Source organism: Dictyostelium discoideum (genome assembly GCF_000004695.1).
Source record: "Dictyostelium discoideum AX4 chromosome 3 chromosome, whole genome shotgun sequence".
In the NCBI taxonomy this organism is placed as follows: domain Eukaryota; phylum Evosea; class Eumycetozoa; order Dictyosteliales; family Dictyosteliaceae; genus Dictyostelium; species Dictyostelium discoideum.
This window is the reverse complement of record NC_007089.4, coordinates 872601-897600: the sequence shown is the minus strand read 5'-3', so window position 1 is coordinate 897600 and position 25000 is coordinate 872601. Positions and strand designations below refer to the sequence as shown.

Genomic DNA, 25000 nt, shown 5'->3' with positions numbered 1-25000 from the left:
TAATTAAAGAGGTGATAGCAGAATCAAGTTGAATCATATCTTTTGAGGATATTTCAGAAAACAGGCAATCAAAATTCTCTGCAAATTCTTCACCTTGACTATAAGTTATTTCTCTTTCATCTTTTAAATCATTCTTATTACCAATTAATAAAATTGATCTATAATTACAATGATTGTTTTTATTAATCAATTCGTACATTTCTTTTAATTTCTTTGAACTTGATAATTTTGTTATGTCATAAACCAATATAAATCCATGAAATTCTTTAATAAAATCTTCAAATGGTAAATTTGTGTTTTGTTCTTGTTGTTCTTGTTGTTCTTGTCCTTCTTCTATAGTTTGATTTATGAATTTATGATCTATAATATCTAACATATATTTTGTATTTTCATGATAGACAATTTGTTTAAATGATTTTATCTCTTCTTCTTCAACTTTATCTTTTTCTTCTTTAGGTTTTTCTTTATTTTTATTCAATGTTCCAAATTTATTTTCATTTCTTTTAATGTATAAAAAAAAAAAATAAAAAATAAAAAATAAAAAATAAAAATTATTCAATTAATAATATGAATAAAATTTTGGTTTAAGTTTCGCCCCCTTTTTTTCATTTTTATTTTCATTTTTTTTCAAAAAAAAAAAAATAATTACTTTTCTGTGGCATAGGATTTTTTAAATTGAGATAATATTGTCGAGCAACCAACCTGAGTTTCTCCTATTAATAATATTTTAAATGTTGCTTTTGGCATTATTATTTGTTTTATTTTATTTTATTTTTTTTTTTGTATGTTTTTTTTTTTATCGTCTTAGGGTTTTTTTTTTTTTTAATAAATAAAAAATAAAATAAAAAAAAAAAAAGAAAAATGAAAAGTCGAAAGGTTTTATATTTTTTAGACCAAGCCCATTTTTTTTTTCAATGAAAAAAAGATTTTAGATATTTTGTTGATTGATTGGCTTAGATTTTATTTAATTTCATTGGTTAATAGTATGGTTACAATCAATTAAAATAACCAATCACAATAAAAAATAAAAAAAATAAAATAAAAAATAAAAAAGAAAAAAAGATATTAGTGAACTGTTGTTGTGTAATTAATTGATTTTTATCGTTTTTGTTATAAAATATCAATCAAGGGAAAAATAATCGTAATTTTTTTTTTTTTTTTATAAAAAAAAAAAAAAAAAAGAAAAGAAAAGAAAATAAAAAAAAAAATAAAAAAAAAAAAAGGAAAGAATTAACAAAAAAAAAAAAAAAAGAAAAACATTGAAAAAAAGAATCTACAATTATTTTATTTTTTATTTTTTATTTTTTATTTTTTCTTTTCTTTTTTTTTTTTTAATGATCATTATAAGATTCATTTGATAAACTTGAAATTTATTTGGTTCAAAGTATGTGATTGATAATAAACTACTATCGATGAGTCGAGTAATTATTTTTTTTTTATTTTATCTAAACAAATTTTTTTTTTTATTTTTTTTATTTTAAATTTAAGTTTGTTTTATTTTAACTTAATTATTTATATTAAAATTTTATTTATTTTCTCTTATTTCAAAAAACAATTTTATATTTTTTTTATTTTTTTTTTATTTGTTTTATTTTTTATCCTTTTATATTAAAAATTTCAAACATTAAAAAAAAAGTATAAAAATATAAAAAATTATCTTTGTTCTAGATGGTTATCTTTTTTTCTTATTACTTTTTTTTTTTTATTATAATTATTGTTATTTTTTTTTTTTTTTTATTCTTGCATTTTCTATAGAAATAACTTTTTTTTTTTATTTTTCAAATTATGTCAATAGCCAACCATCACCACAATAATTAATTTAACTAATTTTTTTATTTATTTATTTTTCTTCAAAAATTTATAGTCCAAATTATTCATTCAATAATAATAATAGTAGAAATCCATTTTCAACTGAACCAACAATTAATACTACAACTACTAATGCATCAGAGAGTTAAGTTTTGATAATTATAATAATAATAATAATAATAATAATAATAATAATAATAATAATAATAATAATAATAATATTAAATTAAAACAAAACCCTATAATTTTAATGGTGGTTGGGTTGAATTTGTTGGGATCACTACTGTTAGGCTATTCATTGGATGATCAAGATTGAGCAAGATTATTAGAATCTAAAATAGTTGAGTTAATAGCATAGCTGAACTTTTAAAACTTTTTTTGTTTTTGAAGATCAACTCAACTATTTTAGATTCTAATAATCATGTTCAATCTTGATAATCCAATGTATAATCAAACAACAGTAATCCCCCAACAAATTCAAATCAACCACCAGTAATTCAAACCATTTCAACTCAATTATCAGTAATTTAAATCGATTCAACTCAACCAACTGTTCAACAATCGTATTATCCTTACATGAGAAGATTATGCATTTTCACTTATAAAAGTTTGTATGCAACAACTCATAGAATCACAAATAGTAAAACTGAATTGGTAACTCATACCAGTGTACCAACTTCTATTCTAAATGAATAAAATCTTTCAATTCTAAATTTAATTAGAGGAGGTGGTGACAATAATTTAAATCACCAATACTCAAAAAAAAGTAAAAACAATAAAAAAATAAAAAGTTAAAAATAAAAAAATAAAAAAATAAATGAATAAAAGAGATAGATAATATTTATTTATTATACTAATAAAAAAAAAAATTATAAAAAAATAAAAAAAAAACTGTTTTATCATTGATACAGGCTTTCAAATATATATATATATATATATATATTACTGTGTTTACAAATTTGTAAAATAATGAGATATTCTTTATTATTCTAATTTTTTTTTGAAATAAATGTTTTTGATTTTTGATTATAATTTTAAAGTGGTGGATAAATTATTGAAGTATCTTAAATCAATTCATTACAATCATAATAATTATTATCAATATTCTACCATTATTTTTTTAAATAGCATATTAATTGATCCACCACCATTCATAATATTTGAATTAAAATCATTTAAAATAGTTATTTCTAATGAATATATAATAATATCAATTTTTAAAAATAAAAAAAAAAAAAAAAAAAAAAAAAATATTATTAATAATCAAAAAGATTTATAAACATCAAATTAAAAAAAAATATGACAAGATGTTTTAAATTATTATCTGTTTTTTTTTATTATTATTTTTATTATTATTTTTTTTTTTTAATTGTAAAAAAACATAACCTATATGATATTGGTTTTAAAACTTCAAGAATATTTAAATGATTATTCGAAATTTAAGTGATCAATAACAATATTTTTTTTTTTTTTTTTTTGATAATTTTTGTGTAATGTTACAACGTTTAATATGACAAAAAAAAAACCATTGCTCAATGCCAAACCATCCAACTTTTTCATCTTTTTTTATTTTTTTTTTTTTTATTTATTTTTTTTTTCGTTTTTGTCATAATTGTTGCTAAAAATAAAAAAAAGTTTTTTGAAATCTAGATTGCTAAAAAAATATTTAAAAAACGTCAAATTTTCAACTTTTTTTTTTTTTTTTTTTTTTTACTTTTTTTTTTTTTTTTTTTTTTTGTTTTTGTTTTCATAATTCCTTTTTTATTATTTTTTTATTCTTTTTATTTTATTATTTTTTTATTTTTTTTTTGGTTCAATAAAATTTTTATTTATAAACACATCAAAAAAAAAAAAAAATAACCAAAATAGACCTATTATATATCCCAATTTTTATCACCCACCACACTAAACACACATATATTTTTTTTTTTTACAAATTATAATAATAATAATAATAATAATATAGGCATTTTTTAATTTAAATTTAGTTTTACTTTTTTTTTATTTATTTTATTTTTTATTTTTTTTGTAATAACCATCATTTAATTCCATCATTTTTCTTATTTATTTTTTTTTTTATTATTTTAAAATTTATACACATAAATCACCACACAAAATATAATACAAAAATAAAAACAATAATATATTAAAAAAGTAAAAAAAAAAAATAAAATAAATAATAGTAAAAATATAATTTAAAATATTTAAAAAAGTATACACTAAAAAAAAAAAAAAAAAACAAACAAACAAATAAAAAAAAAAAAAAATGGGTAATTCACATTCAAGCGAAAATGGTGGTAATAGTGGTAGTGGTGGTGGTAGTGGTGGTGGTGGCAGTGGCTATAGTGGAGTTTCAGAAAATATGATTATTGACTTAGAAGGAAGATATCATATTGATTATAAGAATAGAAATTATAAAAAATTGAAACCTCAAATGTTTTCAACATTTTTTGAACATTACGAAATTGTTCAAGCTGATTCATTGATAAATAGTGATTTCATCAAAAATAAGACTGTTAAAAAGAATAGAGATAATAGTAGTAATAACAATAGCAATAATAATAGTAATAATAATAATAATAATAATACATTAAACAACTCTACCATAATCACAACAACAACAACAACTACTACAACATCCACTCCAACAACAACAATAATGATAACACCACCACAGCAACAACAACAACAAAGAACATCATTAGATTTAACAAATAGAGATATATCGGAATCATCTACACCAAATGAACAACAAATCAGATTGGCTCAAGAAGAAACAGAAAATCAAGAAATTGTTGAAAGTTCTTTTTTAAAGTCTTCACCAGTTCCATCACCATCATCATCAGTATTAAAGAGTTTTGAATCTGATTTCCAATTAAATACAGATTTAACAACTGAGACATTTGATGATAATAGTGCAGAGAAAAAGAGACAACAACAACAACAACAACAACAAAATGAAGATTCTAAACAATCTTCTCAACAACAAACACAAAAATCAAAAGATAAAGATGAATCAGCTAAAATAGTAAACAATAAATCTTCATCCACTACAAACATTAAACCAATTTTAGCAGCAGCACAAACCTCTAGATCAACATCAATACCAGCATTTAATAGAAATAAAACAAAAGAGCCAACAAAACAAAAGATTAAAAAAGAACATAGTACCTTAAGAAAGAATTCATTGAGTAGTAGTAATATCATAACACCAAATAACACCACCAATACCAATGCAAAAGATGGTGCATCATATTTTAATGAAAATAGTTTAATGTCAGTTAAATCAGATATTAAAATCTTTTCATTAGATTTATCAATTAATAGATTAGAGAATATTACAAATGATATTTTATCTATAATGGCAAGATTTGAAATTCAAGAATTAACATTATCAACAAACTTTTTCCAAATAATTCCAGATCTTCAATTAGTCAAATCTTTAACAACTGTAAATTTAACAAGAAATAAGCTTTCAAAACTTCAAACTTCTGTTTTCATTGAATTACCATCTTTAACTTCTTTAATATTAGATAGAAATTTGTAAGTTATAAATAACATTAGATTATTATTATTATTATTATTATTATTATTATTATTATTATTATTATTATTATTATTATTATTATTATTATTATTATTATTATTATTATTATTATTATTATTATTATTATTATTATTATTATTATTATTATTATTATTATTATTATTATTATTATTATTATTATTATAACAATATATTAATAACTATTATTATTATTTTAGTATCTCATCAATTCCAGACGATATTGATCAAATCAAAAATTTAAAATATCTTTCAATTAAACATAATGCATTAGAATATTTACCAAATTCATTATCAAATCTTTCTCAATTAATTTCATTGGATTTATCACAAAATAAATTAAAAACTTTACCACCAAATTTTGATGATTTAATTAATTTAAGGTATGTAATTCTAGTAATATATTAATAATAATAAAAATTCACAATTATTAAAATTTATTATTTTATTTATTATTATTATTATTTTTTTTTTTTAGAATGGTATGGTTATCATATAATCAAATTACAAGTTTACCATCAATGAGAAAATTAGTGAATTTAGTAACATTTGATATATCATCAAATAAATTATTAAGTTTACCAAAAGATTTTGCTTATTTAGTACCATCAAGAATAAAGCAATCTTATAGCGATATTGATATTGATGAATATGATGAAAATATAAATACATGTAATAATATAAATAGTAATAATAATGATAGTAATAATAGTAATAATAATAATAATAATAATAATGATAATAATAATAATTGTAATAAAAATAATATATTAGAAATGATTAATTCAACAGAATTAGAAGGAGGTGGATTAGGATGTTTAAAGGAATTAAATATTCGTGATAATAGGGAATTAATTTCATTACCAGTTGAATATAAACAGGTTGAATCATTAATGACACTAGTTACAAGTATACCAAGTGAAATTATACCAGGAATATTTTTAGGTGGACTTGATAGTGCAAACAATGCACCAATTTTACAAACTTTAGGTATCACACATATTCTTTTGGCAATTGGTGATTGTGAACCATTCTTTCCAAAAACTTTCAAATACTATTCAATTGATGATGCTAGAGATGCACCACAATATGATATTAGTCAACATTTTGAACAAACCAATTGTTTCATTGAATCTGGTAGAAAATCTGGTGGTGTTTTAGTACATTGTAGAGCAGGTATCAGTAGAAGTTCAACTTTGGTAATCTCTTACTTGATGAAATATCAAAGAATGACCTTTAAACAGGCAATGGATCTAGTTCAATCAAAAAGACCTCAAATTCAACCAAATCCAGGTTTTAAAGATCAACTTTTAAAATATGAAGCAAAATTATTTTGTACAAATATTTTAAATATATCTTCTCATAATAGTAATAATAAAAATAATAACTCCTCTAATAATAGAAAGAGTATTAATAATAGAAAAAGTAATAATATAATAATTACAATTAATAACAGTAGTAATAGTAATAATAATAATAGTACTGATAATAGTAATAATTCATCAACTTCAACAACTCCAAATCTTTCTTCTTTATCTTCTGATTCTTCTTCAAGTGCCTCACTTTCAAAATTATCAATTTCCAAATAATATTAAAAAAATTAAAAATAAAAGAAAATTTAATTTTCAAATATATTAATATATATAGAGATATATATATATATATTTAAATACACAGAATAAAAAAAAAAAAGATAAATTTATTTAAATTTTAATTTAATTTATTTTTATTTAATTTTAATTAAATTCTTTTTTTGATTTAAATTTATAAAATATGATATTAATATTGATAAAAATAATATAAAGAAAGAAACAATTAATAATTGAATACTTTCAAAAATATATTTTGGAGCAAAAACACGCCAAACCATTAAATGTCTACGTAAACCATAAACTGAGATACAAATATGTAATGTTTGATAACCATAGAAAACCAATTGACAAAGGAATGAAATTAATAAATCCTTTAGACTGAAAAATGATTGAATTTCATTTTCATCAATTTCCAACAACTCCTTTGTATTTGATAATATAACCAATTGTTTCATTTTTAATAATCTATAAAAACGAGTATAAATTATAACGATTGGTAATGAAAGTGTGAAAAATATTGGTGATGAAAAAGTATTTAATAAAACCAATAAACCATCTCTTAAATAGAAATGATTCTCAAAACCAATGAATGCTGATTCAAATTGAATTTTATTAAATGAATATTCATGACCACTTGTAAAGAAATCATTAATTGATAAAAATCCAAAAATAATTGATAAAACTATAAATTTAAAATAATAATTATTATTATTATTAATATTGGTTGGTATTAATATATAAGCAATGAAAATAGCTTGTGATAACATTAATAAAGTTGATTTTGAATTTTCAACACCAAGTAATAATAAAATTACTAAATAGAAATAACAACAAATATAAACCAATCTTTTTAATAATTTTTCAACTGGATTATTAATTTTGGTGGTACTACTATTGTTATTATTATTATTATTATTATTATTGACTATGGTATAGTATAAACCAATTATTGATGATAAATAAACTATCCAAGGTAAAATACTCTTTTCAATCCAATTAAATTGATATTTATTAGATGAGATTAATGGTTGAATAATATACCAATATAAAGAAATTGAAATCAAAGAAATTGATAATAAAATTTGGTGAATTAAAGGTGTTGTTGAAATTGATGAAATTGTTGAAGTTTGTTTGAAAATAATGTTTCTCCATAATATGAAAATTAATGGTAATACCCAAAATGTTTCAAAAAGATTTGAAAAAATATTATCTCCATTGGTTTCATTTAAATTTGGTATAAATAATGAAGAGAATTTAAAATTCCAAATTAATGGTGATGATAAAAATAATGAAATAAAGGTACCAATTGATAATAAAGTATCATTTAATGACCATTTTAATTTATTTTTAAATGAATTTATTAAAAGTAATAAAATATTACTAACCAAGAAAAAGTAAACAACACCTTGTTGAGCTTCTATAAAACTATTTGAATAAAATGATACTCCATGTAAAATAAATGTAGCAATAGGTAAAATTGTTGTAATAATTTTAAAAATTGAAATTGATTTAATTATATATAAATAAAATGATTTTAATTGTGAAATAAATGTTAAATTTGAAGAAGATGATGTTGTTGTTGTTGTTGATATTATTGGTATAGATTTTAATTTATAAATAAAACAAATTATTGAAATTATTGATGGAATTGTAAGTGTAATTGTTTGTGATGAATATTTATCTGATAAATTCATTTTTGATAATGTTATATTTGTAATAGTTGATATGATTAAACCAAATCCAATTGAAATTCCAATTGACTTTATCGGGAATTTAATAGTTTCACCAGCACCAGCAGCACCGCCACCAATTGAAATTAATTTTACAATAAAAAATATGATTGAAATAATTGATAATAAAATTAACAATATACCACAATCCATTGAGAATAAATCAAATGTTGCCCAAATATTTCTACATAATTCAATTACTTCTTGATGATATTGAATATAACCTTTATAGATATCAATTGGATTAATGGTATTGGTAGCACTATTTTGATATTTATTAAATAAATCTTCTGTTGTTTTTAAAAGTTGATCAAAATGTTGTAATTTTGAAATTGGAAATTCTTTTGAAATTTTTGAATATTCTTCAATATATCTTTTAATTTGAAAAGTATTAATTCTTAATGCATTAAATAAATTATTCCATTGATTTTCAATATTTTCACCACCACTACTAAAGAAAAGTTCAGGAATTATACTACCAAGATTACCAAATGGAATTGGTACACCTAATGCTAATGATAATGTTGATACTAAATCAATTTGACTAATATCACGTACTATTTGATTATTGTCATTATTATTATTATTATTATTATTATTAATATTATCATTATTGCTATCATAATGATCAAATGGTACTGATGATAATCTAGATTTTAAAATTTCCTTTGGAATACTATTTGAACTATTAATCTTTATTCCTGGTGAATACATAAACAAAGCTGCTTCAGTCTCCAATAATGATGCACCACCATGATTTCCATCTGTTGTCATACCATGATCACCCATTAATATAAATAAAGTATCATTTTTAATATTATTTATAATCTTTTTTTGAAAAAAAAAAAAAAAAAAAAAAAAAAAAAAAAGTAAAAATGATTATATTAGAACACATACTCACTTTAATTTTTTTAATTTTTTAATATATATATATATTTTATTAAAAACTTACAGATAAAAGGAATTCATCCATTTGATTTAATTTTCTAATCATTTCAGGGTGATAAGGACCATAGGTATGACCAACATGATCAACACCTAAAAGATGAGCGATTGCAACATCCCATTCATCATTTAATTTTGTAATTGTTGGTAAAAGATGTTCTAAAACACCATTATCAACAGTATCAATATCTTTTACATTAAATGATGGATAAGGATACTCTGCATAAAAATGATTCGGAAAAAGTCCTACCCAAGTATCATCACCAATGAAAATTACTTTATTTCTAAATTTTCCTACTTTTTCATCATTATCATTATTATCATTTTTATTATTATTATTATTATGATTATTATTGCTGCTATTATTATTATTATGATTATCAAAAAATGATAATTGATTAACTAAACTATCTTCAACGATTGCATCACCACCAAAATTTGAACCAACATCAATAAATGTTGGTAATGAACCAGTTGTAATTCCTTTAATTCTTTGCATTGTAACAGTTGGTGAATCAGCTACAAATTTATAAAATAGTGAATTTTCAGGTTTATTATCAATTAAATTTTGAATTGAAGTTAATCTATTATGAAAATAAATTGAAGTTGAATCACCACCACCACCACTACTGCCATTTGAAATTGGTTGTCTAGCTACAAAATCATATCTTAATGCATCAATCACTACAATAACTGCTTTATTATAGGTTTTATTCATCCAACATCCATTATTATTATTATTATTTAAATTATTATTATTGATAGCATCATAATTTGGTAATGGTGATTGATTACATTGACTTTTTAATGGTAGTTCAAATCTCATCAATAAGAACCCATTAAAGAATAATAATATACCAATTGATAATATACATATAAAAAATAAAATAAATGAGCTAATATTAGCTCTATTTATCTTTTTATTGTTATTATTTATTTTATCCATTTTTTGATTAGTTTCATATGAAAGAAAAAAAAAAAAAAAAAAAAAAAAAAAAAAAAAAAAAAAAAAAAAAAAATGAAAAAGCAAAAAAAAATAAAAATAAAAAAAACAAAAAGTTTGGTTGGTCTTTTTTTTTTTTTTTTGTATACACATTACTATTATTTTTAATTTATTGGTTAATTTATGTTTATTATGAATCAAATTGTGAACTTAACCAATCCAATCCTTCATATAATCCATCACCATCTTTTGATATAGCCGAGCAACCCTTTTTTTAAATTTAAAAAAAAAAAAAAAAAAAAAAAATTAGTATACCAATTCAATAATTAGTGGATCCCCATCTAATAATAACAATAATAATAATAAATTACATACTTGAACATGCCAAACTATATGATCAGGTAAATTAAATAATGATAATGCTTGAGTAATTTCTAAAGTTGTCATAGGATTTGTTTGATCATATTTATTTGCATAAATTAAAACTTTAACCTTGCAAGAATCTTGATTTGGTTGTTTAAAGTTATTTACAATCTTTTGTACATTTTTATCTGTTACCATTTTCCAAAACTCTTCTTTAGCTTGACGTACTAAACGTTGACTATCTGTTGCATCTATAATAAAAATAATTGCTTGAGTATCTTGAATATAATGTTGCCAAACAGGCGGTTTTTGATGTTGCGGCGATGATACCCTACTACTATTATTACTATTATTATTATTATTATTATTACTATTATTATTATTATTATTATTATTATTATTATTATTATTATTATTATTATTATTATTATTATTATTATTATTATTATTATTATTATTATTATTATTATTATTATTATTATTATTATTATTATTATTATTATTATTATTATTATTATTATTATTATTATTATTATTATTATTTATATTATTATTATTATTATTATTTAAATTATTATTACTATTTGTTGGTGATAAAATTTGAGGAGATAATGAAGAATCTTCATAACCAACATCCCAACAAATAAAATCACAAGATTTATATTCGACCACTTCAACATTATAACCATTTGTATGAGTGGTTCTAACATTTTCACCACGCGCAAACTTGTAGAGCATTGTAGTTTTACCGGTACTATCTAAACCATACATTAAGGTTTTATACTCTTTACGAGTGAATAAACTTGGTAACTTTGAAATTGGTTTAAGGAAATATTTGATCAATGGATTTGGCGATGACTGTTTTGGAATACTATTCTTTTGTTTAAAATAAAGATTTGCATACAATGAACGTACACCACCATTCAATCTAATCAATTGATGTATCTCGTGAATGTCCACTCTAAAATCATTCTCTACAAAATATAACCATAGCTTTTCATTCATACCGATTCTATAGCATTGCTTATTAACTCCGATCAATGATGTCATATCTAAAGCTCCAACCTTTAAAAATATATAATTAACTAATTCTGGTTTTAATACTTCTAAAAAGTTATAATTTGTTATCCTTATTGGTTCTACTTTTGCTTTTTTGCTTTCAATTTCATCATTACTTAACAAAGGTAATTTATCATTATCTATATCATCTACTTCATTTTGATATTGTTGTTCATATTGTTGTTGTTGTTGTTGTTGTTGTTGTTGTTGTTGTTGTTGTTGTTGTTGTTGTTGTTGTTGTTGTTCTTGTTGTTCATATTGTTCATATTGTTGTTGTTCTGGTGGTTGTGGTGATTGAGTATTAATACTTAAACTTTCAATATTAACATATGATTCATTGTCTTCCGTCTCTTGAATATCTATTATGTTATTGGAGTCTTTATTGTTGTTGGCATTATTATTATTACTATTATTATTTTCACTATTAACAACTGAGATATCAGGTCCAAGAATGTTTGAGTTACTATTAAAACTAAAATCAATTGGTTGATTTGATGTCATTGTATAATTTTAATTTGTTCTGACTTTTTTTTTTTTTTTTTTTGTTTTTGTTTTTTTTTTTTTTTTTTTTTGAAGGTTTTTTTTTATTTTTTTTTTATTTCTTTTTTTTTTGGCGTTGGTCTAAAATTTTTAAATAAAAAAAAAAAATTTTAGAAAATTCGGCAGAGATATTTTAAATCCAAAAATAAAATAAAATAAAAAAATAAAAAAATTAGAAATGTTATTTTTTTTTTTTTTTTTTTATAATTAATTTTACACACACAAAAAAGGAATTGAATAAAAATTAAAAAGTAATAAAAAATAAATATTTTTACACACAAAATTAAAAAAAAAAAAAAAAAAAAAAAAATAAATTAAAAAATAAATTTTTAAAAAAAAAAAAAATAGAAAAAGTATTAATTTAAAAAAAAAAGAAAATATAAATAAATAAATATTAATATTTAATAAAAATAAATATCCAAAACTGTTATATCAAAAAAATAAATAATTGATCAACGAATATATTTGTAAATTTTTTAAAAGTCTATTTTTTTTTTTTTTTTGTTTTTTTATTTTACTTTTTTTTTTTTTTTTTTTTTTTAATTTTTTTTTAATTTTTATTTTTATTTTTATTTTTTTTTTTTAATTTAATTTATACAATTCATATAATTTTTTATTTTTTGTTTTCTTTTTTTTTTTTTATCTACACATACAAACTTTTTTTTTATTTATTTATTTTTTTATTGCTTTCAATGCATTTCAGATAAATAAAAAAAAAAAAAAAAAAAAAAAACAAAAAAGAAAATAAGAAAAGGTGAAAATTAATAAAAAAAAAAAAAAAAAAAAAAAAAAAAAAAATGGATACACCAGAAGTTTTGAATCAAAATTTTGATTCTATCTTATTCTTTTCAATTATTATATCTCTCATCACATTCTTTTTTTGGAGTAGACCAGGTACACAATTTTTATCATATCTTAGTGGTTCAAGAAATGGAAGTAGCTCAATAAGCAACAATAGAATAAATAATAATACTAATAACAATAATAATGGCCCCAACTTGGGTAATATTGATTTTTCAGAAAGTAATAGTAACAATACAAGTAGTAATAATGAAAACAGTAATATACAAACAACAGCAACAGCAACAGCAACAGATAATGATACTCCAATAATACAACCAATTGAGAGACCAACAGAACCATATCAAGAGAATTTTACATCAGATATTGATGATTTAGTTAAAATTAATATTATTCAATCAGAAACAGTTTATCATAGAACATTTAGACAATCTAAAATTTTAAAAGTTTATGATTTAAAAAAATATGTAATGTATTATTTTATTCCCACACACTTTTTAATTAATATATTAATTTTTTATTTTTATTTTTATTTTTATTTTTATTTTTATGAATATTTAGTTTTATCCAAAAGAAATTCAAGATAATAAAAGAATTTTATTTATATATAATGGTAGAGCAATGATTGATAATCAATTTTTATCAACTCATCCAAATTTATTGAATGGTGTTAATGGACCGGGTTTCGTTCATTGCTTAATAAAAAATCCTTTAACCGCTGATCAAGTTGATAATAATGGTAGTGGTGGCGGTGCTGGTGGTGGTTATTATAATACAAATAGCTATGGTTTTGGAAGTAACAGTAATGGTGGTAATACAAATTATGTTGGTGGTAATGTTGATGGAAGAGGTTATAACAATAATGATTTCTTTACTTGGATGTGTACTAAAACACTTTTTGGTTTAACTGGTTTGTTTTTAGCATTATTATGGGGTCTTCAATTTACAAATCCAAAACTATTCAATTTATTCTCTTCTGTAATGTTATTCATTTTCACTATCTTTTGGGGATTTGGTTTTTATTCATCTTTAAAACCAAATTTAATTTATCAACAACAACAACAACAGCAATCACAACAACAGCAACAGCAACAACAACAACAACAACAACAACAATCACAACAACCAAATACTCATTTACATAATGATTAAAATAGCAATGGTATTATATATTTCTATTAAGAAATAAATATACCTTTTTTTTTGTAAATATAAATAAATAAATAGTACTATTATGGTAAATAAATCAACCATTAATAAAAAAAAAAAAAAAAAATTAAAAAAAAATTAAATTCTTGGTATATCTTTTTTTTTTTTTTAAATTATATAAATAAAATATAAAATAAAATAAAATTAAAAAAAAGAAAGCTTTGTATTGTTTTGTAAACTGTTGGTGTTTTGTTTATTTATTTAATATTTGTTTATATTTTTATAAGATTTAATTGATAATCATTCATCATCTTGTATTTATTATTATAGCACCACACTTTTTTTTTTTTTTTTTTTTCATTGTTTTTATTATTTTTCATTTTTGCTTGTTTTAATTATATATATATATATATGGTTAAAATTCATGATGGAAATACAAAGAGAGGGGTGAAAAAAATAAAAGATAATCTATATTTAATAGATTAAAGAATCTTAATAAAAACACAAATTAATACATATAACTTTGTATATTTTATATAGATAAATTATGGGGCTTTATTATATTATTTTATATTTATATGTCGTACCAATTTTATTTTTTTTTTTATTTTTTTTTTTTTTGAAAAAGGTTCTTATAAAAAGAAAGAAGTTTTTTTTTTTTATTTTTTTTTTTAATTAATTAATAAAATAAATAAGAAAAGGAAAATGAAATATTTGATTGCAATTTTATTAGCTTTATTAGCTGTTAGTGTTACTTCTGCTCATTACCAATGTGGTAGATATGCTTGTTTACCAGGTCATACTTGTATTTGTGATAATGGAGTTTATAGATGTGTTTATGTTTGTGAAGAATTAGTGATCACTCAAACTATTACTGATAGTTGGGTTGACGGTGCTGAAGGTCCAAGTGTTAAAGTTAATGTTACAGCTTTTAATCATTCTCCACATACTATTAAAGATATTGTTATTGCCACTGATGTAAAATTAAATGTTGGTCAAATTTGGGGTGCTCAATTAAATGGTTTCTTATTAAATATGGCTAGTTATGTTTCAATTGCTCCATACAAAACTCACAATTTTGGTTATATCAACAAAGGTGATCATGCTGCTCATCTCTGGGTTCAAAACATTTATATCTCAAAATAAATAAATATTTTAAATTTTATTAATTTAAATTTTAAAATATAACAAATATTAAAATTATTGTTTAGAAAAAAAAATATAAAAAAAAAAAAAAAAAAAAAAAAAAAAAAAATAAAACTTCTAAATTTAAAACAAAGGAAAATTTTAATTTTTTTATTTTTAAAAATTAATAAAACTATAAAAAATAAATATTTTGTTATATTCATAATAAAATTTTTTTTTTTGAATTTCTTTTTTTTCATGTGAATTTTGAAATTAATAAATTTAATCTTTGTTTAGTTTTGTATTTGAAAATTAAAATTATTTTTTTAAAATTTTTGTATGATAGGAATATATGAGATTGGGAGGTTTCACTATCTTATAATATGATAAAATATGGTATCATTTATTATCATGATACCATATTTTATCATATCATTAAATTGTTTGTAGAATGTTTTGTATTTTTTGCTAAAAACTTTAATTTTTTTTTTATAGATTAATTATTGGGGTTCAATTATTAATTTTTTGTTTATAAATGAATTAATTAAAGTATTATTTTTTCTATTTTAAAAAAATTGTATAAATTAAAAATTTAAATATAAAATTTCATTCAAAATAAATAATTAAAATATAATATTTTTTAATAAGGGAAAAAAAATGAAATATTTAATTGCAATTTTATTAGCTTTGTTAGCTATTAGTGTTACTTCTGCAAATTTCCAATGTGGTAAATATGCTTGTTTACCAGGTCACTCATGTATTTGTGATAATGGTATTTTCAAATGTGTTTATGTTTGTGAAGAATTAACAATTGTTCAAACTGTAACTGAACGTTGGGTTGACGGTGCTGATGGTCCAAGTGTTAAAGTTGATGTTGAAGTTATTAATCATACTCATCGTACAATTAAAGATATTGTTATTGCAACTGATGCTAAGTTAAATGCTGGTCAAATTTGGGGTGCTCAATTAAATGGTTTCTATATTAATATGGCTAGTTATGTTTCAATTGCTCCTGGTAAAAGTTATCACTTTGGTTATATCAACAAAGGTGATCATGCTGCTCGTCTCTGGGTTCAAAATATTTTTATCTCGGCATAGAATTTTTTAATTTTTTAAATTACAAATAAATTAAATAAAAACAAAATATTTTGTTTTATATTTTAAAAATCATTCCAGTTTGTTAAAAAATTAATAATTAATAATTATTATTATTATTATTATTAATTATTTAATTAAATTAAAAAATACACAAAAATTAAAAATAATGTAATTTAATTTTTTGGAATTTTATTTCACTAACAAAACTGAGATAAAATTTTAAACATGGAATTTTCATTTAAATAATGAATCTAAAAATAAAATTCCACTTTTTTTTTTTATTTTTTTTATTTTATTTTTTTTTTTTCCACACCCAAAAAAAAAAAAAAAAAAAACACGAAAATCATTTTTTAACTCATTTTTTAAAATAACAATGTCGTTAATTAAACTATTGGTTGAAGATCAACCGTATAAACAAATTAAAAAAACGTCAGTTGGGTATATAAGTATTAGGTGTATGCAAAATAATGAAATTACAATAGGTGATATAATTTACATAGTTCCAGTAAACAATAATAATAATAATAATAATAATAATAATAATAATAATAATAATAATAAAGAAAACAATAATAATAATAATTCAGAAATACCATGGAATTATTTTAATTGTAATAATAAAGATATAAATAGTAGTGGTAGTAACTGTTCAATAATGACAGCATGGCCATTACAAAAACTATCAACACAACATATTCAATTAGATTCAATTCAAAGAGAGAATTGTAATGTTAAAATTGGTGACTATGTTTATTTATTTAAAACACCATTTCAATCTGTAAATACCGTATCAAACAATCTTTTAATTTCAAATATATATCCGAAATTAGATTGTAGATATTTAGAAATTCAATGTGAAACAATATCACAACAACAATATGTACAATCACTTCAATCATTTGGTATGCTTGAAACTTTAATTTTATCACAAATCATTGGTAGATATTTCATTCCTCAAAATTCCTTTACAATTCATCTAAGCAATAATATTATAAAATTTAAAATTTTAAAATTATCAATTAATAAAATTGAAAATAATAGTAGTAATAATAATAGCAATAATAATGATGATTGTGATATAAATAGTTTAGATTTCAATAAATTAAGTTTAAAAGAAAAAAAAGATAATATTGATAATGAATTTATTAAATCAATTTTTAGAATTTGTGAATCAACAAAAATAAAATTAATTAATTCAAATTTACAATCAACTTTAATTTGTGAATCCACAATAAATAGTAATAATAATAATAATAATAATAGTAATAATAAAATTGATAATAATAAAAATATAAATTTAAATTTTCAATCAATTGGTGGTTTGGATTTACAAGTTAAACAAATTAGAGAATTAATTGATCTATCATTTTATAAATTAGATTTATTAAAATCATTTGGAGTTAAACCACCAAAAGGTATTTTATTATATGGTCCACCAGGTACAGGTAAAACATTATTGGCAAGAATTGTTGCAACTCAAACCAATGCAACATTATTTACAATCAATGGTGCTGATATCCTTGACAAATTCTATGGTATGACTGAAAAAACTTTACAAAAAATATTTAAAGATGCTGCACAAAAATCACCTTCAATCATTTTCATTGATGAATTGGATGCATTATGCCCAAAACGTGAAGATAATAGTTCAGAAGTTGAAAAACGTATAGTTGGTAGTTTATTAACATTAATGGATGGTGTTGTATCAACAAGTGATCAAAATGATGGTGGTGGTGGTGATAATGGTAATGGTAATGGTAATTGTGGTGGTGATAAAGTTATAGTAATCGGTTGCACTAATAGACCTGATAGTATTGATTCAGCATTAAGAAGACCTGGAAGATTTGATAATGAAATTGAAATATCAATTCCAAATCAACAAGGTAGAGAACAAATTTTAAATATTTTCCTTTCAAAAATTCCAAATCAATTAACATCACAAGAGATAGCAATGATTGCCTCAAAAACACATGGTTTCGTTGGTGCTGATATTGAATCGCTTTGTAAAGAAGCATCATTAAAATGTTTTAATCGTATTAAAAATGAAAATCAAAAATTATTTCAATCAATTAATATTGAAAAAGAAGAAAAAGGAAAAGAAGAAAAACAAGAAGAAAATCTTCAAAATTTATTATCATTAATTAAATTATCAATGAATGATATGTTATTGGCATTGAATCAAGTTAAACCATCATCAATGAGAGAAGTTGTAGTTGAAATACCTAAAGTATTTTGGGGAGATATTGGTGGACAAGAGCATATTAAGCAAAAGTTAAAAGAAGCCATTGAATGGCCATTAAAATATCCACAATCATTTATTCGTATGGGTATCAAACCACCCAAAGGTATTCTATTATATGGTCCACCAGGTTGTAGTAAAACTTTATTAGCCAAAGCTTTAGCAACTGAATCTGGTTTAAATTTCATTGCAGTAAAAGGACCTGAACTTTTAAGTAAATGGGTTGGTGAATCTGAAAGAGCAGTACGTGATATCTTCAAAAAAGCACGCCAAAACTCACCATCCATTCTATTTTTCGATGAAATCGATGGCTTGGCCATCAGTAGAAGTGGTGAAGGTAGTGGTGCCGTTGAACGTGTGGTATCTCAACTTTTAACCGAAATGGATGGTATCCAACCTTTGACAAATGTAACTATCATTGGTGCCACCAATAGACCTGATATCATCGATAAAGCTATATTACGTGCCGGTAGAATAGATAGAATTCTCTATATTTCACCACCAGATTTAGATGCAAGAAAAGAAATATTCAATATTCATTTAAAAAAGGTTCCTCACTCTTCAGACATTGACATTAATCAACTTTCAATTCTAACCGATGGTTACAGTGGTGCTGAAGTAACTTCAATTTGTCGTGAGGCATCAATTGCTGCAATGAAAGAAGATATTAATGCAAAAGAAATTAATATGTCTCATTTCATCTCTGCAATTGGTAATGTTAAAAAAGGTATCACCCAAGAAATGTTAGATTTTTACAAAGATTATCAGGAAAATTCAAACTTACAAGTTTTGTAAAAAAAAAAAATAAATCTCAATATTCTTGGTTTTTAAAAAAAAAAAAGTTTTCTCTCAATATTCTTTATCTTTTTTTGAGAGATGTGAATGTAAATAAATTATCTTATTTTCAATAAAACCAACACCTGGAATTTTCTTTTTTTTTTTTTTTTTTTTTTTTTTTTTTTTTTTATATATATTTATTTATGTTTTTATTTTTAAATCATTTTTAATATGAAGCAAAAATAAAAATTAAAATGAAATTTTAATTTTTGAATTGTTGTTATTATTATTATAATAATTATTAATTGAGAGATAAGAAGATTATTTTAATTAATCTCTATCTCTTTGATCGTCATTGGAATCACTGTTATTTTTTGAAATATTTTCAATGTTGGCTTGAGTTGGAGATGGAATGTCAACGTTGTTATTTGCGTTATTACTACTGTTATAATCTCTTGGAGAATTATCTCTGTCTCTTTCTCTTTCACTTACAACGTCATTTGGAGAGTCATCCTTTCTAGTGTTACCACTGCTGCTACTACCATTATTATTATTACTGTTGCTGCTGCTGCTATAGTTATCTCTATCTCTACCACTATCGTTATTATCGAAATCTCTTTCTCTTTGATGATCGCCACTTCTACGATCGTCATCATATCTTCTACGTGGAGAGAAGTTATTACCTCTTCTATCATTGGTATAAGGGTGGAATCTACCACTATCCTTTAAAGTACCTTTAGTATCAGCATAATTTGGATTTCTTGGTCTTTATTTGGGAGGGAGAAAAAAAAAAAAAAGTAAAGAGAAATAATGAATAAATAAATATTAGTATAAGTTGGGTGTTATTTGTTAACAACTATATATATATATATATATATATATATATATATATATATATATATATAAAGAACCCATTAGAAAATTTTATATTTACCTTTCTTGACAATCTCTAGCATAATGACCAGATTTTCTGCAATTGTAACAGATGGAATCAAACTTGCTCATTGGTGGACCACCATTGTCTCTTCTGTCAGATCTAAATCTTTCTCGGTCATTGCCACCTCTGTTGTAGCCGCCATCTCTGCCGCCACCTGATCTAAATCTGTCTCTATCGTTACCATAACGATCACCTCTATCAGAGCCACGATGGTCTCTATCGCCACCTCTATTACCATAACCACCATCTCTATGACCATAATCTCTGTCTCTATGATCTCTGTGACCACCGCCACCACCATGATGATGGTCTCTGTTGTTATTGTAACCTCTGTCCCTATCTTCGTAGTTTGATCTACCACCATCTCTATGGCTGCCCTCTCTACCACCATAAGAGTCTCTATCTCTATCACGATGACTATCTCTGTAACCACCTTGATCTCTATAACCTTGGCTTTCACCTCTCATTCCATTATTATTATTGTTATTATTATTATAGCTCATATTATTCATATCGTTATTGTTATTATCGTTATTGTTATTATCGTTGTTGTTGTTGTTGTTGTTGTTGTTGTTACTGTAATGATTATTGTTTAAGTTTGTGATATTATTGTTGTCGTTGTTGTTGTTATTGTTATTATTGTTGTTGTGATGATGATGATGATGATGATGATGATTATTTATAAATCTTTCTCTATATTTCTCCCTATGAATTTCTCGTTCTTCGTTTGTTTTGGCTTTTTCAACTTTAACACGTTTTCCGCTTATTATAATTTCTTGTAATCCTAGTAATTCTTGACCGTCTCTCTCATACTGCATATCAACAAATGCAAAATCAGAAGAACCAGTTTGAACGTTTAACACAGGACCAATCTTGTTAAAGTATTCTTCAATATCTCTTTTATTTGTTTTTTCAGAAATACCTTCATATTATTATTATTATTATTATTTAATATTTATTATTATTTATTATTATTATTTATTATAAAAAAAGTAAATAAATTTTATGTAATAGTAATTAAATTTGAAAAGTAAATAATATTAATATTTTGATGCTTAATTCAGTATTTGATAAAAAATGATTGTTGTTATTTTTGGTGCGAATGTGATTCCAATCCCAATATGTACTACACCAAAAAAAAACAATCCCAAAAAACAAAAAAAAAAAAAAAAAAAGTAAAACAGAAAATAACATTCATTCCAATTCCAATCCAATTCCAATCCAAATCCAATTCCAATTTCCACCAAAACAATAATAAATAAAAAAATATCCATTTCCATTTATCCATTTCCATCCATATCCATGGACATCCAAGTCCATACCATATCCATTTATCCATATATTAGTAATTATTATTATTATTATTATTATTATTTATTATTATTATTTATTATTATTATTTGTTATTGTTATTGTTACTATTGGTGTTATATTATTATTATTATTATTATTATTATTATTATTATTATTATTATTATTATTATTATTATTATTATTATTATTATTATTATTATTATTATTTTTATTTTTATTTTTGTTATTATTATTATTTATGCCTATAGTTGATATTATCCATTAACCAATCCATTTTCCATAATATTACCGTAAAATAAAATTTATTAATACTATATTTTAAATATTGGATAGTGTTGATTGATGTATCATCTATTAGTATTACTATTACTATTACTATTTGTTTTTATTATTATTAACTATTATTATTATTTTTATTTTTATAATAAGTATTATCTATTTATTACTTTTGTTATTGTTGTTGTTGTTGTTTTTGTTGTTGTTGGAACTATTATTATTATCGTCGGCATTATTATTATTTTTTTTAATTTTTTTTTTTTTAATTTTTTTTTTTTTTTATTATTATTTATATGGTTAAAGGTAGGTTCTTAATAAGAGTCAGGTAGGTAAGCAGGTCAGGTAGGGTTTCGAGTTTTCTTTTTCTTTCATTACCTTTGACAAACACCTTCATTAATCTCTTTTATGTGTTATCGTGTGATACGGTTATTGTGCGTGATTGTGTGGGGAGCAATTGTGATATTTAGTGCGGGGGTGGGTCAGTGTGTTTTTATTTGTGTGTATTATTTTGTAAATTGATCAACAATATTCAGATATTTAGTGTTTTTTTTATTTGTAAGATTTTTATATTTCTTTTTTTTTTTTTTTTTTTTTTTTGGGTTTTAAAATTTTACTCTTTTTTCGAATTTTTCTAATTTTATATCTCTATGTGGGGTGTGTTTATTTTTTTTTTTTTTTTTTTTTTAAATTTTTTTTTTATTATTTGATTAGTAAAAAAATGATAGATAAAAAAAAAAAAAAAAAAAAAGATGAAATATAAAATGTGTTAAGAAAGTGGAGTGAGTTTTGAAAAAAATAAAAAATTTGAAAAAATTAAAAAAAAAAAAAAAAAACTTTCAATTTTGAAAATTTTAAAAAAAAAAAAAAAAAAAATTAAAAAAATAAAAAAATAAAAAATAAAAATTAAATAAATAAAAAAAAAAAAAATTAATGAAAGCAAAATTATAAAAAATTAATAAAAGCAAAATTTCCCGCTCATTTTTTTTTTCATTTTTCACCCCCTATTTTTTTTTAAATTTGAAAAATAAAAAAAAATAAAAAAAATAAAAAATAAAAAAAAAAAAAAAAAAGATACAAAAAATAAAATTTATGCGCACACACCAATCTTTTAAAAGATAATAATGGATAATAATTTTGGTAGTAATAGTAATAGTAATAGTAATAATAATAGACCTAGATTTAGTTTGAGCGGAAACAACACAAATAGTATAGGTATTGGTGGTAATAATCCTCAAAAGAGACCACCATCAAGAACACCAGGTAGACAATCAATTCAACCATCCTCCTTTTACAGCAACAATGAACGTACAAATCCAATAAATTTTAATACTAGTATAAACAATAACAACCCAGCATTTTTAAATGAAACAACACCAACATTAAAACGTTCATCACTTAGATACTCCATATCTGGAGACACAAGTCAAAACTATAATAACAAACCTCCCCTCTCACAATCACAATTACAAACACAAAGACCACAACCACAACCACAACCACAACCACAACCACAACCACAACCACAACCACAACCACAACCTCCACAACCTACACCAGCCCCATCAATACCAACTCTTACCTCCAATAGTAACTTTTTTAATAAATTCTTTAGTCAGCCACAACCCACAACACAACCTTCACAAGAACCTGTATCACAACCAACTGTCAATAATAATAATAATAATAATAATAATAATAATATAAATAATAGAGAAGATGATGAAATGATAGACTATCCAAATGAATCATTAATATCAAGTACTAATAGTAAATTCCGAGCTACAACAACAAATAATAATATTCTAGCAACACCTGAATCAAATTTTAAAAAATCATTTAATGGTACCAATAGTAACTATTTACATATTCCAAATACACCAAATGGAAGTGTTAATAGTAATGCACCAAATACACCAGCAAAAATGAGAAAGAAACCAGTTAGTGAGAAGATAAAGGATGTTTTTAATTATCCATTGGATAAGTTTGACGAAATTCAAGAAAACATTTCAACATTTCATCATAGTCAATATTATAAGAGCTCAATCTATGGATTGGCTCTATTGTTGAATCTTTTATTATTAGGCTACTCAATTGACCTCTTGAATACTTTCTTTGCTTTTCTTTTACTCTTATTCAGTATAGCCAATACTTTTATTTATTTCAATACAACTAAAACCTCTTATCTCTATCGTTATGAAGGTACAACTTTTAAATCTCCAAATATGTCAATCACCCAAATCGAATCTCCATCTGGTTCAATTGATAATGTTATAGTTTTAAAATCATGGGATCCAAGTAAGTGTAATTAATAAAAAATAACTAATAATAATAATAATAATAATCAAATTACTAATACTTTTCATTTTTTTTTTAAATTAAAAATAACAATAATAAAAAAGAATTCCCATCAAGAGTTTTATTTACATTATTCTCTCCACTACATGTTTTAATTATGTCAATAGCAGGTCCTGAATTTGATAAATTTGTAATTTATACAATGATTGCTGTTGCTGTATCTTATTCTCTCCATTACCTTGATGAAAAATATGAAGAAAAGATTGTTGATGAAAAAATCATATTCTCTCAAGTTGCTGCCGAATATAATCATTTCATGAAAGTGCCACCTATTTTAATCAGTAAAGGTACTCAAACATTTAATCAATAATAATAACAAAAAAAAAAAAAAGAAAGAAAAATAAAATAAAATAAAATAAAATAAGATTTTTAAAAAAAAAAAA

The 25000-nt window shown here is 22.0% G+C and overlaps 11 protein-coding genes across 11 annotated transcripts in view; 7 read left to right on the top strand and 4 right to left on the bottom strand.

The window, feature by feature from the left end:
• Positions 1-747, bottom strand: part of rsmC (small GTPase) — a gene marked incomplete at both ends in the record, with an annotated part of 872 nt that extends 125 nt beyond the window's left edge. The window contains 2 exons of the mRNA XM_637280.1: positions 1-500; positions 650-747. The exon at positions 1-500 is cut by the window's left edge and continues 125 nt beyond it. Of these exons, the coding sequence (XP_642372.1) occupies positions 1-500; positions 650-747 (598 nt within the window). The remainder of the gene's footprint in view (positions 501-649) is intronic.
• A 1638-nt stretch (positions 748-2385) lies between these two features.
• On the top strand, positions 2386-2505 carry DDB_G0278447 (hypothetical protein; the record flags this gene model as incomplete). Its single annotated transcript, XM_637279.1, has 1 exon — positions 2386-2505. The coding sequence occupies one exon, from the start codon at positions 2386-2388 to the stop codon at positions 2503-2505; it is 120 nt and encodes a 39-aa protein (XP_642371.1).
• Positions 2506-4075: 1570 nt separating this feature from the next.
• mpl3 (leucine-rich repeat-containing protein) lies at positions 4076-6963 on the top strand (the record flags this gene model as incomplete). Its single annotated transcript, XM_637278.1, has 3 exons — positions 4076-5352; positions 5575-5757; positions 5853-6963. The coding sequence occupies 3 exons, from the start codon at positions 4076-4078 to the stop codon at positions 6961-6963; spliced, it is 2571 nt and encodes an 856-aa protein (XP_642370.1).
• Positions 6964-7100: 137 nt separating this feature from the next.
• pigO (phosphatidylinositol glycan, class O) lies at positions 7101-10587 on the bottom strand (the record flags this gene model as incomplete). The annotated part of the gene is made up of 2 exons (XM_637277.2): positions 7101-9524; positions 9649-10587. 2 exons carry the CDS (start codon positions 10585-10587, stop codon positions 7101-7103), a joined length of 3363 nt encoding a protein of 1120 aa, XP_642369.2.
• A 187-nt stretch (positions 10588-10774) lies between these two features.
• Positions 10775-12507, bottom strand: DDB_G0278443 (ARF/SAR superfamily protein; the record flags this gene model as incomplete). The annotated part of the gene is made up of 2 exons (XM_637276.1): positions 10775-10852; positions 10960-12507. The coding sequence occupies 2 exons, from the start codon at positions 12505-12507 to the stop codon at positions 10775-10777; spliced, it is 1626 nt and encodes a 541-aa protein (XP_642368.1).
• An 836-nt stretch (positions 12508-13343) lies between these two features.
• On the top strand, positions 13344-14499 carry DDB_G0278441 (hypothetical protein; the record flags this gene model as incomplete). Its single annotated transcript, XM_637275.1, has 2 exons — positions 13344-13814; positions 13909-14499. 2 exons carry the CDS (start codon positions 13344-13346, stop codon positions 14497-14499), a joined length of 1062 nt encoding a protein of 353 aa, XP_642367.1.
• Positions 14500-15201: 702 nt separating this feature from the next.
• Positions 15202-15642, top strand: DDB_G0278439 (hypothetical protein; the record flags this gene model as incomplete). Its single annotated transcript, XM_637274.1, has 1 exon — positions 15202-15642. One exon carries the CDS (start codon positions 15202-15204, stop codon positions 15640-15642), a length of 441 nt encoding a protein of 146 aa, XP_642366.1.
• A 636-nt stretch (positions 15643-16278) lies between these two features.
• On the top strand, positions 16279-16719 carry DDB_G0278437 (hypothetical protein; the record flags this gene model as incomplete). The annotated part of the gene is made up of 1 exon (XM_637273.1): positions 16279-16719. One exon carries the CDS (start codon positions 16279-16281, stop codon positions 16717-16719), a length of 441 nt encoding a protein of 146 aa, XP_642365.1.
• Positions 16720-17092: 373 nt separating this feature from the next.
• DDB_G0278435 (AAA ATPase domain-containing protein) lies at positions 17093-19753 on the top strand (the record flags this gene model as incomplete). The annotated part of the gene is made up of 1 exon (XM_637272.1): positions 17093-19753. The coding sequence occupies one exon, from the start codon at positions 17093-17095 to the stop codon at positions 19751-19753; it is 2661 nt and encodes an 886-aa protein (XP_642364.1).
• Positions 19754-20065: 312 nt separating this feature from the next.
• Positions 20066-22011, bottom strand: DDB_G0278433 (hypothetical protein; the record flags this gene model as incomplete). Its single annotated transcript, XM_637271.1, has 3 exons — positions 20066-20501; positions 20670-21594; positions 21981-22011. The coding sequence occupies 3 exons, from the start codon at positions 22009-22011 to the stop codon at positions 20066-20068; spliced, it is 1392 nt and encodes a 463-aa protein (XP_642363.1).
• Positions 22012-23383: 1372 nt separating this feature from the next.
• Positions 23384-24927, top strand: DDB_G0278431 (hypothetical protein; the record flags this gene model as incomplete). The annotated part of the gene is made up of 2 exons (XM_637270.1): positions 23384-24557; positions 24662-24927. The coding sequence occupies 2 exons, from the start codon at positions 23384-23386 to the stop codon at positions 24925-24927; spliced, it is 1440 nt and encodes a 479-aa protein (XP_642362.1).
• Between the last annotated feature and the right edge of the window lie 73 nt (positions 24928-25000).